We start from the raw sequence: 16435 nt of genomic DNA, 5'->3' as shown, positions 1-16435 counted from the left end.
CAGAGGCCTGATGGGACATGAGGACAAAAAGTCACTTTCAAGATTGTCCATGAAAAGATTTTCATACTGTGGAGCCATTTTATTTCCCATCGCTGTACCAGTCTCCTGTAGATTAATGTTGCTATCAAATTCAAAGTAATTGTGGGTGAAGAAGTGGACATTTTTGGCTGCTATGAAAGCAGAAGGGAACCCAAAATCATGGTCAACAGCTATTTCCTTAAGGAAAAATAGTGGGAGATGCAAGTAAAGTCCATTTAGTGGCGTGAACCATAAGAGCTGGTTATATGCACCAGCAAATATGCCATGATAGATTATTTTATCTAAAATTTATGAAAGCAGCAGATAATATCTCCTGTTTTGGAAATTGTACCAAAAGGTGGAGAACTTGATAGGATCTCTTACCTTGGAAGTTATATCTGAGCTCCTCAAAAGTTATTAACAGATGGGCATCTGGTTTAGCTAATGTCAATAGTAATGTTCAAGGTTCATTTGTGGTTAGACATTGACATACAGGTTAGTTACTTTTAGGTGTCATTGAATAGAGAGTTTTCTTTCTTCTAGAGTAGATCCTGTGTAGCCTTGTCCAAATGGGAAGCTGTGTAGTTGGTTGATATAAACCATTGGTCAGAGAAAGGAGGCTGTAGCAATGCTTGGGAGAATGAGGTAGAACCAGTGGATGGCTTCTGCTTCTTAGAAAGTTTAGTTTAGCCTTTGAATTAGACTTTGTAGACCAGGAACTCTTTGCAGCCATAATTATTGGGTTCCAGAGTCTCCATTATATATTTTCTTTTATGAGAATTCATGTTAAGATTAAAATACATGCTTAATTTTATGTAAAGCTTCTTTAAAGTCCTTGTTCTTTAGGGTGTATATAATAGGATTAAGCAGTGGGGTCAGCACAGTATAAACCAGAGATAAGACCTTACTCATGGTCTGGGATTGTCCTCTTGTTGGAAACAGATAAACAATGATTAATGTCCCATAAAATAAGGAAACCACAATGAGGTGGGAGCTACAGGTGGAGAAGGCTTTTTGTCTACCGGTGTTGGATGGGATCTTCAGAATGGTGACGGCAATATATATATAGGACATCACTATTATATTAAAAGGTAAAAATACAAAGATGTATCCAAAAATACTATTTTGGGTATGAATGATGGTTAAATCAGAGCAGGAGAGCTGCAGTATGGGTTCTCGGTCACAGTAGAAATGGTCAATAATATGTGGTCCGCAGAAATACAGATTATAAATCAAAGTTATTTGAAGCAGCATTATCAAAAAAATCATCAACCAAATTATAAATACTAATGCAACACAAAATGTATGACTCATGATAGAGTTATAACGGAGGGGATTACAGATGGCCAGATACCGGTCATAAGACATCACTGACAGAAGAAGACATTCTGACCCCTCGGAACTAGCAAAGAGATAAAACTGCACGATGCAGCCAGCAAAAGTCATAATGCTCCGTCCATATAACACAGTGTGAAGGAGGACGGGGACAATATCTGTAGAGAGCAGGACGTCACACAATGACAGCTGTGTAATAAAGAAGTACATGGGGGACTGGAGGGTTTTACTCACTAAATATAAGACCATGATAAGAAGGTTTCCAATCATTACACCACAGTATAAGACACCCAGGAGGGAGAAGAACAGAAATTTGAAGTTTTGAAGATTAGAAAATCCTAGAAGAATAATGGAGGTGATATTCCTTGTCACAAACATCTGGAAAAGAAAATAAAATAAATGAATCAATGAATGAATGTATTTATTATTTTGTCTTAGTTATAAGTAGAATACTTCTTTAATTACTAAATAAGTTTCTCAACATGACATATAACAAAGAGGTCAATCCATGCTTTACCCCATCCTCAGCGTCCAGCTATAGCTCCATATTATTGCTGTAATTGGCCTTAAACTCCTTGAACAATATGCCAATCATGATTCTCCTCCTACCTCTTACACAAGACACTTTTGACCAAATAACATCTCTCTTCTGGTCCCATCATTCTACTGAGATTTCCTATCCGATGTCAGAAAAGACCTAATATGTGACAAAGTCAATAGACAATACTTTGTGCTCCTTGTTTAAGATCTGTCCTCTGCTGACTGCAAATCATCTCATTACAGTATCTGTAGGTTTTCGCTATTAGTTTATGTTGTATTTTTTTATATGAATTTAGGCATGTCAAGTCTAGTATTGGGAGAGCACTCATCATGCGCGGAAGATGTTTTCTTTATAGAGTATTATTCTTGGTAGTAACTTGTAACCTTAAGACAATGCAGATGATTTTAAAATTCCTCTCCTTAAGAAACCCTGAATATTCGAGCAGTGGAGATCAGACTCTCAGCTCATTGCCTTCTACATCATCTCTTTATCTGTCAACAAGATTAGAGAATATTCACCTCCCATTTCCCATTTTGTTTTCCCATTTCCCATCCTTCTTCGACTGAGCTCTGAATATGAAAATGTGTTGTTCTTTGATTATTTTTGTTTGCATCGTTTTATGGCTCATTAATTAACAAAAATGACGCAAAATAGATTTTACAAAGTGAATATTTCTACGTTAAAAGTAAAATCCGTTTCTAGATCCATTGACACGTTAAATTAATTACAGAGCTGAACTCACTATTCTGCAAGGCACTGTGCCCATACAGCTGGGGAAATAAGTATTAACACAGTTAACCAATTTTCTAAGTAAATCTATTTCTAAAGGAGCACATAACTTATTTTACGGACATCCATGGTGATTTCTTAGCCTGTGGGAATTGAACGGGTTGTCGCCAACATCTGGGGAGAATTTCATCTCAATAGCACCTTTAGAAATAGATTTTCTAAGTAAATTGGTGAGATCTTCAATACTTACAGTACTTCCCCCCCCTGAATATTAGAAAGAAAGTTTCTTATTTTTCACATGAACCATTGATTAGAGGGGAAATAAGACAGCAGCAGCGGTTCCTCTAAAAGGAGGTGAATGTGAAGCATTGCTCTAATGCACCATAGCAATTCCTTTACATCACAATGATGATTTAATGTAGAAGTTGCCGACATTTGGGTAAAATTTATTTTTAATTTAAATTCATGCATTTTGGGCTAAAATATATATATATTTATTTTTCTTTTTTATTTAAATATTATTTAATTTCCACATTTTTTTCCCTTTGATTTAATTAAAGATGTGTAGTCTTTTACAAGGTATGTGTTTCCCTGCCCATTCAACAATATTGTGGTCTGTGCTCATAAATCAGCTACAAGTAGCTAAAAAAAAACTTATAAAAGTGCTACAAACTTTGAAGACTGACCATCAGAATAAGCTCAATTCTAGATTATTAGTAAAACCATTTTGCAGATGGTGAAAATTACAAAAAAATAAATAAATCTTGCATTTTAGAAATAAAGAAAAAGCGTACAAGTGTGTAATCTCACAGCCCTAATATATGTGAAGTACAGAACATTTATAGGTGACGATGATAATATTAGAAGGAAAAACTTACTGTTTCTAAGTCAGGAAAAGATCAATCACACACATAGTAGTGCTGGCAGAATAATAACCCAAAAATTGTGTGAAGCTTCAATATACGACCATTATATGCCTTTATGTGTGAATGATCTATATCTGGAGAGTCCAGAGAGGACTCCTCCAGTCTCCCCTGTGTGCACCCGTAATACATGAACTGTCAGAGGAGATCTCCTCCTAAAGGAACTAAAGCAAAAAATACAATCCACAAAGTGTAACAAAATAAGAAAAACTTGAGCCATCTATAGCCACACTATGAAGTATATCCTCCAATACTTCAATAACCCATAACATATGATGAGTGACATGAAATATTAAGTGTGTAATGACAATGGCACCTATGATAGGGTGGGATATTGTTGCGAATCGTGGTTATGTGCTCCCACCTGAGAGCAGGTCCGGTGCTATGCTACACTGGTCACAAGCGCCGCCATTGTCCTGATCCGGGAGGCAGAGTTACCACGCGCGCAGGGAAATTATCACAATTTTGTGGAGCATCGCATTCTGGTTTTGTGGGATGTGTGAGGACGTGGGATGCCATGTCTCTCACTGATTTCTCTGTTCTGTTTTGACTGGCAGTAAGAAATGGAGGGATTTTATTAAGTCTGCTGTTGAAGATAGCAGAGGGTTGCTGCCTGGGGATAATTGGGAGGTAATCAACACCTGATCATTAGGTAGGCTATATAATCCTGCTCCTTGCTCAGTCCATTGCTGTTTATTGCAGTTCCTGTGGTGGTGAGTGGTGCTAGCATTAGTGTTGCTATCTTTTTAGAGGTTTTCTCATTTACACTTCTAGTTACATTTCCTGGGGATTTTGGAGAGGTACTCACCTGGTCCTCAACTAGGCACCAGCCGCGTCATCAGACACCAGCTTTCCGGTGACAGTGTGCCTGGAAACGGCTCTGTCAAAGTCCCCCTTCCATTTACTGGGGGCTTGGTAAAGAGCATTCCTGACCCTCAAGGGCTCACCTAGCTGAACAGGTTGTGCCAAGTGTGTCAGTGACTGCGCCTTTGCTGGTTTGATTCTGGTCTTGCTGAGTCCCTCTGCGAAGCGCATAATAGAATAAACAGCACCATATATATATATATATATATATATATATTGTAAGGCGGCGGTGTTCACACCGTGCAGTAACTGAGGCAGTGATCCAAGCAAGTCCAACATAAACAGCTTTTATTTCAGCAACTCACGGGTTAACAGAAAGTCCTCCGGTTCGCAGCCGGTTTACCAGAAAGTCCATACACAATGGTTGCCGGGGACAGCGGCCACACCGGGTCGCTCAGAGCCTGACAGCTGCAGAGCCTTCCCAGGCAGTGGTTCAGCCTCCCTCAATACTGCTGAGGTTTCCTGCTGTTCTCCCAGCAGGTTGCAACAAAGAACAACACTAATAGTTAGTGCAGGAGTTTTAAAGGACCTGTGGCAAGAGCCACTGGAAAACCCGGGTTGGAGGGAGGAGGCCGCCCCACTGCCTCCTGTGACCTGCTCCAAGAAATGAAGGCCCTGCCGGGTTTTATTTAGTCTGCCTTAGCCAGGTAGTCTGACCAGGTCATTGCTCACCTTCATTCCTGCCTTGCAGCCGCAGCTGTGTGTGTGACTGCAATGCACTCCAATGGATTTTAATAGGTCTCTGTACACATTCTGGGGGATATATAACGTCCCTCGTATATGATCCCGGTCACTGCCTCACAATATATAAATAAATGGATCCAGTCAAATAGCTTACTTACCAGATGCAGAGTCTTTTGGAAATGTTCCAGGATTTGGCGGGCACCATGAACAGCATAGCCAGACTCTGGCTCAGAGGTTCCCCCTACACAGACAAGTTTTAACAACAGTGCCACTGTGTTGGTCATACACATAGAATATAAGGTGCCCCTTCCTAATTTTTTTGAGGGAGACCAAAAACTGTTTAATAATTTAATTTTTTTTATAATTTTCCAACTTCAACCTGTTTCCTCCAAGAATGGGTCTTGTTATTTCCCTTCTTAATACGGATCCCCAGTATTTTCATTACCAACAGGTTCATCCATACTCTCGTAAGTGGATGAATGTTTTAAGGCTATGGGACAGATTTATGATGAACCAGACAGGGTGACTTTAGCTGAACCCATCTTAAGGCATTGTGTCAACAGGAGAGATGAGCGGTGTTCGAATCGATCTGTTCGCCTAATTCAAATTCGAGCTGTCTTGGGCGGTGTTCAAGCCGTTCGACGAACCCGAATGATTTGAAAAAAATTCGGCTGTTCGAGGTTATGTTCGATAACTGTTCGTGCACCAAAATCTTAACTGGATTTTTTCACAGTAATGCTGATAATCAATGTTAATACACAGTTTGAGTGTACAGCGGGGCGGGGGGAGGGGCATGGGATGGATCTCTGCAGAAATAATTAAGATCTCCATTTTTTTTTCTCTTTCCCACATTTACAGTGGGGAGGTGCAGTCTGTCAGCCTATCAGCAGCGCACACACTGAGCGAAGTGCTTTTTTTCACACAAGCAAGGGCATGTGTCATTGGCTGTTTATGTCACATGTCTTTGCCCTATAAGACCCAGCCATTTTCCCCGTCGCCACCATTTTCTCACTGCTGCAGCAGAGTGTAAGACGGCACTGCTGCTGCTGTTAGCGCTATATTGTGTAACTAAATTGCAAGCGAATTTTCTCTCAAATAGACAGAAAGCTTTAGGGAGTAGGGACTAGTTTGTAATTGCAGCCCTTATGAGGGCTAGGTTACAGCAGTTCCTAGCACTTTTAGCAGGCAGGTCTGTGCTCTTAAATTGACAGATAGGTTGGGAGTAGTGACTAGTTGTAATTGCAGCCCTTTTGAGGGCTAGGTTACAGCAGTTCCTATCACTTTGTGCCAGGCAGGTCTGTTTTATTGCTGTGCAAGTGTTTTTCACAGCACTTGGCTAAATCTAGCTAAGCAAATCCTTGTGGGCCTCTTGCAGTGTGTGTTAATCGGTGGAGTAGCGTATCTGTGTTGCAAACTACACCATCTGTGTATGTAATACAAATTTTTTACTGCACCTAGCAAAACAAAACCTTTTGGGCATATTAGCAGTGTGTGGTACTCATTCTATTAGGCCATCTATACTAAGCTCCACCAGCTTTCAAATTACTAATAATTTTTAGCTGCATCTTGCCAGGAAAATAATTTTGGGCATAGTTGCAGTGTGTGGTACTCATTGTATTAGGCCATCTATACCAAGCTCAACCAGCTTTGAAATTAATAATAATTTTTTAGCTGCACATAGCCAGGAAAATTATTTTGGGCATAGTAGCAGTTTGTAGTACTCATTGTATTAGGCCATCTATACCAAGCTCCAACAGCTTTGAAATTAATAATAATTTACAGCTGCATCTAGCCCGGAAAATAATTTTGGGCATAGTAGTAGTGTGTGGTACTCATTGTATTAGGCCATCTATACCAAGCTCCACCAGCTTTGAAATTAATAATAATTTACAGCTGCATCTAGCCCGGAAAATAATTTTGGACATAGTAGTAGTGTGTGGTACTCATTGTATTAGGCCATCTATACCAAGCTCCACCAGCTTTGAAATTAATAATGATTTTTAGCTGCATCTAGCCCGGAAAATAATTTTGGGCATAGTAGCAGTGTGTGGTACTCATTGTATTAGGCCATCTATACCATGCTCCACCAGCTTTGAAATTAATAATAATTTTTAGCTGCATCTTGCCTGGAAAATAATTTTGGACATAGTAGCAGTGTGTGGTACTCATTCTACTGAGCCATCTATAATAAGCTCCACCAGCTTTCAAATTACAAATAATTTTTAGCTGCATCTTGCCTGGAAAAAATTTTTGGGCATAGTAGCAGTGTGTGGTACTCATTGTATTAGGCCATCTATACCAAGCTCCACGAGCTTTGAAATTAATAATAATTTTTTGCTGCATATAGTCAGGAAAATAATTTTGGGCATGGTAGCAGTGTTTGGTACTCATTGTATTAGGCCATCTATATCAAGCTCCACCAGCTTTGAAATTAATAATTTTTAGCTGCATCTAGACCGGAAAATAATTTTGTGCATAGTAGCATTGTGTGGTACTCATTGTATTAGGCCATCTATACCAAGCTCCACCAGCTTTGAAATTAATAATAATTTTTAGCTGCATCTAGCCCAGAAAATAATTTTGGGCATTGTAGCAGTGTGTGGTGCTCATTGTGTTAGGCCATCTATACCAAGCTCGACCAGCTTTGAAATTAATAATAATTTTTAGCTGCATCTAGCCCAGAAAATTATTTTGGGCATAGTAGCAGTGTGTGGTACTCATTGTATAAGGCCATCTATCCCAAGCTCCACCAGCTTTGAACTTAATAATTTTTAGCTGCATCTAGCCCAAAAAATAATTTTGGGCATAGTAGCATTGTGTGGTACTCATTGTGTTAAGCATTCTATACCAAGCTCCATCAGCTTTGAAAATAATAATAATTTTTAGCTGCATCTTGCCTGTAAAATAATTTTGGGCATATTAGCAGTGTGTGGTACTCATTCTATTAGGCCATCTATACTAAGCTCCATCAGCTTTCAAATTACTAATAATTTTAAGATGCATCTTGCCTGGAAAACAATTTTATGCATAGTAGCAGTGTGTGGTACTCATTGTATTAGGCCATCTATACCAAGCTCCACTAGCTTTCAAATAACAATTTTTAGCTGCATCTAGCCCGGAAAATAATTTTGGGCATGGTAGCAGTGTGTGGAACTCATTGTATTGGGCCATCTATACCAAGCTCCACCAGCTTTCAAATTAATAATTTGTAGCTGAATCTAGCCCGGAAAATAATTTTGGGCATAGTAGCAGTGTGTGGTTCTCATTGTATTAGGCCATCTTTACCAAGCTCCACCAGCTTTGAAATTAATAATAATTTTTAGCTGCATCTAGCACTGAAAATATTTTTGGGCATCGTAGCAGTTTGTGGTGCTCATTGTATTAGGCGATCTATACCAAGCTCCAGCAGCTTTGAAATTAATAGTTTTTAGCTGCATATAGCCCGGAAAATAATTTTGGGCATAGTAGCAGTGTGTGGTACTCATTGTATTAGGCCATCTATACCAAGCTCCACCAGCTTTGAAATGAATAATAATTTTTAGCTGCATTTAGCCCGGAAAATAATTTTGGGCATAGTAGCAGTGTGTGGTACTCATTGTATTAGGCCATCTATACCAAGCTCCACCAGCTTTGAAATTAATAATTTTTAGCTGCATCTAGCCCGGAAAATAATTTTGGGCTTTTTAGCAGTGTGTGGTACTTATTGTATCAGGCCATCTATTCCAAGCTCCACCAGCTTTGAAATTAAAAATAATTTTTAGCTGAATCTAGGCGGAAAATAATTTTGGGCATAGTAGCCGTGTGTGGTACTCATTGTATTAGGCCATCTATACCAAGCTCCACCAGCTTTGAAATTAATACTAATTTTTAGCTGCCTATTGCCTGGAAAATAATTTTGGGCATAGTAGCAATGTGTGGTACTCATTGTATTAGGCCATCTATACCATGCTCCACCAGCTTTGAAATAAATAATAATTTTTAGCTGCATCTAGCCCGGAAAATAATTTTGGGCATAGTAGCAGTGTGTGGTACTCATTGTATTAGGCTATCTTTACCAAGCTCCACCAGCTTATAAATTAATAATAATTTTTAGCTGCATTTAGCCCAGAAAATTATTTTGGGCATAGTAGCAGTGTGTGGTACTCATTGTATTAGGCCATCTATACCATACTCCACCAGCTTTGAAATTAATAATAATTTTTAGCTGCATCTTGCCTGGAAAATAATTTTGGGCATAGTAGCAGTGTGTGGTACTCATTCTATTAGGCCATCTATAATAAGCTCCACCAGCTTTCAAATTACAAATAATTTTTAGCTGCATCTTGCCTGGAAAAAAATTTGGGGCATAGTAGCAGTTTGTGGTACTCATTGTATTAGGCCATCTATACCAAGCTCCACCAGCTTTGAATTTAATAATAATTTTTAGCTGCATCTAGCCCAGAAAATTATTTTGGGCATAGTAGCAGTGTGTCGTACTCATTGTATTAAGCCATCTATCCCAAGCTCCACCAGCTTTGAAATGAATAATAATTTTTAGCTGCATTTAGCCCGGAAAATAATTTTGGGCATAGTAGCAGTGTGTGGTACTCATTGTATTAGGCCATCTATACCAAGCTCCACCAGCTTTGAAATTAATAATAATTTTTAGCTGCATCTATCCCGGAAAATAATTTTGGACATAGTAGCATTGTGTGGAACTCATTGTGTTAGGCCATCTATGCCAAGCTCCACCAGCTTTGAAATTAATAATAATTTTTAGCTGCATCTTGCCGGTAAAATAATTTTGGGCTTATTAGCAGTGTGTGGTACTCATTGTATCAGGCCATCTATTCCAAGCTCCACCAGCTTTGAAATTAATAATAATTTTTAGCTGAATCTAGCCGGAAAATAATTTTGGGCATAGTAGCAGTGTGTGGTACTCATTGTATTAGGCCATCTATACCAAGCTCCATCAGCTTTGAAATTAATACTAATTTTTAGCTGCCTATTGCCCGGAAAATAATTTTGGGCATAGTAGCATTGTGTGGTACTCATTGTATTAGGCCATCTATACCATGCTCCACCAGCTTTGAAATAAATAATAATTTTTAGCTGCATCTAGCCCGGAAAATAATTTTGGGCATAGTAGCAGTGTGTGGTACTCATTGTATTGGGCCATCTTTACCAAGCTCCACCAGCTTATAAATTAATAATAATTTTTAGCTGCATCTAGCCCAGAAAATTATTTTGGGCATAGTAGCAGTGTGTGGTACTCATTGTATTAGGCCATCTATACCATGCTCCACCAGCTTTGAAATTAATAATAATTTTTAGCAGCATCTTGCCTGGAAAATAATTTTGTGCATAGTAGCAGTGTGTGGTACTCATTCTATTAGGCCATATATAATAAGCTCCACCAGCTTTCAAATTACAAATAATTTTTAGCTGCATCTTGCCTGGGAAAAAAATTTGGGCATAGTAGCAGTGTGTGGTACTCATTGTATTAGGCCATCTATACCAAGTTCCACCAGCTTTAAAATTAATAATAATTTTTTTGCTGCATATAGTCAGGAAAATAATTTTGGGCATGGTAGCAGTGTTTGGTATTCATTGTATTAGGCCATCTATATCAAGCTCCACCAGCTTTGAAATTAATAATTTTTAGCTGCATCTAGACCGGAAAATAATTTTGGGCACAGTAGCAGTGTGTGGTACTCATAGTATTAGGCCATCTATACCAAGCTCCAGCAGCTTTTAAATTAATAATTTTTAGCTGCATATAGCCCGGAAAATAATTTTGGGCATAGAAGCGGCGTGTGGTACTCATTGTATTAGGCCATCTATACCAAGCTCCACCAGCTTTGAAATTAATAATAATTTTTAGCTGCATTTAGCCCGGAAAATAATTTTGGGCATAATAGCAGTGTGTGGTACTCATTGTATAAGGCCATCTATACCAAGCTCCACCAGCTTTGAAATTAATAATTTTTAGCTGCATCTTGCCCGGAAAATAATTTTGGGCATAGTAGCAGTGTGGTACTCATTGTATTAGGCCATCTATACCAAGCTCCACCAGCTTTGAATTTAATAATAATTTTTAGCTGCATCTAGCCCAGAAAATTATTTTGGGCATAGTAGCAGTGTGTGGTACTCATTGTATTAGGCCATCTATCCCAAGCTCCACCAGCTTTGAACTTAATAATAATTTTTAGCTGCATCTAGCCCAGAAAATAATTTTGGGCATAGTAGCAGTGTGTGGTACTCATTGTGCTAAGCATTCTATACCAAGCTCCATCAGCTTTGAAATTAATAATAATTTTTAGCTGCATCTTGCCTGTAAAATAATTTTGGGCATATTAGCAGTGTGTGGTACTCTTTCTATTAGGCCATCTATACTAAGCTCCACTAGCTTTCAAATTACTAAGAATTTTTAGCTGCATCTCGCCTGGAAAATAATTTTGGGCATAGTAGCAGTGTGTGGTACTCATTGTATTAGGCCATCTATACCAAGCTCCACCAGCTTTCAAATTAATAACAATTTTTAGCTGCATCTAGCCTGGAAAATAATTTTGGGCATGGTAGCAGTGTGTGGAACTCATTGTATTGGGCCATCTATTCCAAGCTCCACCAGCTTTCAAATTAATAATTTTTAGCTGCATCTAGCCCGGAAAATAATTTTGGGCATAGTAGCAGTGTGTGTTTCTCATTGTATTAGGCCATCTTTACCAAGCTCCACCAGCTTTGAAATTAATAATAATTTTTAGCTGCATCTAGCACTGAAAATCATTTTGGGCATCGTAGCAGTGTGTGGTGCTCATTGTATTAGGCGATCTATACCAAGCTCCAGCAGCTTTGAAATTAATAATTTTTAGCTGCATATAGCCCGGAAAATAATTTTGGGCATAGTAGCAGTGTGTGGTGCTCATTGTATTAGGCCATCTATACCAAGCTCCACCAGCTTTGAAATGAATATTAATTTTTAGCTGCATTTAGCCCGGAAAATAATTTTGGGCATAGTAGCAGTGTGTGGTACTCATTGTATTAGGCCTTCTATACCAAGCTCCACCAGCTTTGAAATTAATAACTTTTAGCTGCATCTAGCCCGGAAAATAATTTTGGGCATCATAGCAGTGTGTGGTACTCATTGTATTAGGCCATCTATACCAAGCTCCACCAGCTTTGAAATTAATAATAATTTTTAACTGCATCTTGCCTGTAAAATAATTTTGGGCTTATTAGCAGTGTGTGGTACTCATTGTATCAGGCCATCTATTCCAAGCTCCACCAGCTTTGAAATTAATAATAATTTTTAGCTGAATCTAGCCGGAAAATAATTTTGGGCATAGTAGCAGTGTGTGGTACTCATTGTATTAGGCCATCTATACCAAGCTCCACCAGCTTTGAAATTAATAATAATTTTTTGCTGCATATAGTCAGGAAAATAATTTTGGGCATGGTAGCAATGTTTGGTACTCATTGTATTAGGCCATCTATATCAAGCTCCACTAGCTTTGAAATTAATAATTTTTAGCTGCATCTAGACCGGAAAATAATTTTGGGCATAGTAGCAGTGTGTGGTACTCATTGTATTAGGCCATCTATACCAAGCTCCACCAGCTTTGAAATTAATAATAATTTTTAGCAGCATCTTGCCTGGAAAATAATTTTGTGCATAGTAGCAGTGTGTGGTACTCATTCTATTAGGCCATATATAATAAGCTCCACCAGCTTTCAAATTACAAATAATTTTTAGCTGCATCTTGCCTGGGAAAAAAATTTGGGCATAGTAGCAGTGTGTGGTACTCATTGTATTAGGCCATCTATACCAAGTTCCACCAGCTTTGAAATTAATAATAATTTTTTGCTGCATATAGTCAGGAAAATAATTTTGGGCATGGTAGCAGTGTTTGGTATTCATTGTATTAGGCCATCTATATCAAGCTCCACCAGCTTTGAAATTAATAATTTTTAGCTGCATCTAGACCGGAAAATAATTTTGGGCACAGTAGCAGTGTGTGGTACTCATAGTATTAGGCCATCTATATCAAGCCCCAGCAGCTTTTAAATTAATAATTTTTAGCTGCATATAGCCCGGAAAATAATTTTGGGCATAGAAGCGGCGTGTGGTACTCATTGTATTAGGCCATCTATACCAAGCTCCACCAGCTTTGAAATTAATAATAATTTTTAGCTGCATTTAGCCCGGAAAATAATTTTGGGCATAATAGCAGTGTGTGGTACTCATTGTATAAGGCCATCTATACCAAGCTCCACCAGCTTTGAAATTAATAATTTTTAGCTGCATCTTGCCCGGAAAATAATTTTGGGCATAGTAGCAGTGTGGTACTCATTGTATTAGGCCATCTATACCAAGCTCCACCAGCTTTGAATTTAATAATAATTTTTAGCTGCATCTAGCCCAGAAAATTATTTTGGGCATAGTAGCAGTGTGTGGTACTCATTGTATTAGGCTATCTATCCCAAGCTCCACCAGCTTTGAACTTAATAATAATTTTTAGCTGCATCTAGCCCAGAAAATTATTTTGGGCATAGTAGCAGTGTGTGGTACTCATTGTGTTAAGCATTCTATACCAAGCTCCATCAGCTTTGAAATTAATAATAATTTTTAGCTGCATCTTGCCTGTAAAATAATTTTGGGCATATTAGCAGTGTGTGGTACTCTTTCTATTAGGCCATCTATACTAAGCTCCACTAGCTTTCAAATTACTAAGAATTTTTAGCTGCATCTCGCCTGGAAAATAATTTTGGGCATAGTAGCAGTGTGTGGTACTCATTGTATTAGGCCATCTATACCAAGCTCCACCAGCTTTCAAATTAATAACAATTTTTAGCTGCATCTAGCCTGGAAAATAATTTTGGGCATGGTAGCAGTGTGTGGAACTCATTGTATTGGGCCATCTATTCCAAGCTCCACCAGCTTTCAAATTAATAATTTTTAGCTGCATCTAGCCCGGAAAATAATTTTGGGCATAGTAGCAGTGTGTGTTTCTCATTGTATTAGGCCATCTTTACCAAGCTCCACCAGCTTTGAAATTAATAATAATTTTTAGCTGCATCTAGCACTGAAAATCATTTTGGGCATCGTAGCAGTGTGTGGTGCTCATTGTATTAGGCGATCTATACCAAGCTCCAGCAGCTTTGAAATTAATAGTTTTTAGCTGCATATAGCCCGGAAAATAATTTTGGGCATAGTAGCAGTGTGTGGTGCTCATTGTATTAGGCCATCTATACCAAGCTCCACCAGCTTTGAAATGAATATTAATTTTTAGCTGCATTTAGCCCGGAAAATAATTTTGGGCATAGTAGCAGTGTGTGGTACTCATTGTATTAGGCCTTCTATACCAAGCTCCACCAGCTTTGAAATTAATAACTTTTAGCTGCATCTAGCCCGGAAAATAATTTTGGGCATCATAGCAGTGTGTGGTACTCATTGTATTAGGCCATCTATACCAAGCTCCACCAGCTTTGAAATTAATAATAATTTTTAACTGCATCTTGCCTATAAAATAATTTTGGGCTTATTAGCAGTGTGTGGTACTCATTGTATCAGGCCATCTATTCCAAGCTCCACCAGCTTTGAAATTAATAATAATTTTTAGCTGAATCTAGCCGGAAAATAATTTTGGGCATAGTAGCAGTGTGTGGTACTCATTGTATTAGGCCATCTATACCAAGCTCCACCAGCTTTGAAATTAATAATAATTTTTTGCTGCATATAGTCAGGAAAATAATTTTGGGCATGGTAGCAATGTTTGGTACTCATTGTATTAGGCCATCTATATCAAGCTCCACTAGCTTTGAAATTAATAATTTTTAGCTGCATCTAGACCGGAAAATAATTTTGGGCATAGTAGCAGTGTGTGGTACTCATTGTATTAGGCCATCTATACCAAGCTCCACCAGCTTTGAAATTAATAATAATTTTTAGCTGCATCTAGCACGGAAAATAATTTTGGGCATAGTAGCAATGTGTGGTACGCATTGTATTAGGCCATCTATACCATGCTCCACCAGCTTTGAAATTAATAATAATTTTTAGCTGAATCTAGCCGGAAAATTATTTTGGGCATCGTAGCAGTGTGTGGTGCTCATTGTATTAGGCGATCTATACCAAGCTCCAGCAGATTTGAAATTAATAGTTTTTAGCTGCATATAGCCCGGAAAATAATTTTGGGCATAGTAGCAATGTGTGGTGCTCAATTTATTAGGCCATCTATACCAAGCTCCACCAGCTTTGAAATGAATAATAATTTTTAGCTGCATTTAGCCCGGAAAATAATTTTGGGCATAGTAGCAGTGTGTGGTACTCATTGTATTAGGCCATCTATACCAAGCTCGACCAGCTTTGAAATTAATAATAATTTTTAGCTGAATCTAGCCGGAAAATAATTTTGGGCATAGTAGCAGTGTGTGGTACTCATTGTATTAGGCCATCTATACCAAGCTCCACCAGCTTTGAAATTAATACTAATTTTTAGCTGCCTATTGCCCGGAAAATAATTTTGGGCATAGTAGCAATGTGTGGTACTCATTGTATTAGGCCATCTATACCATGCTCCACCAGCTTTGAAATAAATAATAATTTTTAGCTGCATCTAGCCCGGAAAATAATTTTGGGCATGGTAGCAGTGTGTGGTACTCATTGTATTAGGCCATCTTTACCAAGCTCCACCAGCTTATAAATTAATAATAATTTTTAGCTGCATATAGCCCAGAAAATTATTTTGGGCATAGTAGCAGAGTGTGGTACTCATTGTATTAGGCCATCTATACCATGCTCCACCAGCTTTGAAATTAATAATAATTTTTAGCTGCATCTTGCCTGGAAAATAATTTTGGGCATAGTAGCAGTGTGAGGTACTCATTCTATTAGGCCATCTATAATAAGCTCCACCAGCTTTCAAATTACAAATAATTTTTAGCTGCATCTTGCCTGGAAAAAATTTTTTGGGCATAGTAGCAGTGTGTGGTACTCATTTTATTAGGCCATCTATACCAAGTTCCACCAGCTTTGAAATTAATAATAATTTTTTGCTGCATATAGTCAGGAAAATAATTTTGGGCATGGTAGCAGTGTTTGGTACTCATTGTATTAGGCCATCTATATCAAGCTCCACCAGCTTTGAAATTAATAATAATTTTTAGCTGCATCTAGCCCGGAAAATAATTTTTAGCATGGTAGCAGTGTGTGGTGCTCATAGTATTAGGCCATCTATACCAAGCTCCAGCAGCTTTTAAATTAATAATTTTTAGCTGCATATAGCCCAGAAAAAAAATTTGCGCATAGAAGCAGTGTGTGGTACTCATTGTATTAGGCCATCTATACCAATCTCCACCAGCT

General features: G+C 38.2%; 1 protein-coding gene across 1 annotated transcript; it reads right to left on the bottom strand.

Annotated features, from left to right (window-relative positions):
• Positions 1–810: 810 nt before the first annotated feature.
• Positions 811–1731, bottom strand: LOC141167553 (olfactory receptor 11A1-like). The gene has a single exon (XM_073654943.1). It carries the CDS (start codon positions 1729–1731, stop codon positions 811–813), a length of 921 nt encoding a protein of 306 aa, XP_073511044.1.
• Between the last annotated feature and the right edge of the window lie 14704 nt (positions 1732–16435).

The sequence above is a fragment of the Phyllobates terribilis genome, unplaced genomic scaffold, assembly GCF_046119375.1.
Source record: "Phyllobates terribilis strain yellow unplaced genomic scaffold, ASM4611937v1 Scaffold_11__3_contigs__length_659146591, whole genome shotgun sequence".
Lineage (NCBI taxonomy): Eukaryota > Metazoa > Chordata > Amphibia > Anura > Dendrobatidae > Phyllobates > Phyllobates terribilis.
This window is presented reverse-complemented; position numbering and strand designations above follow the sequence as displayed.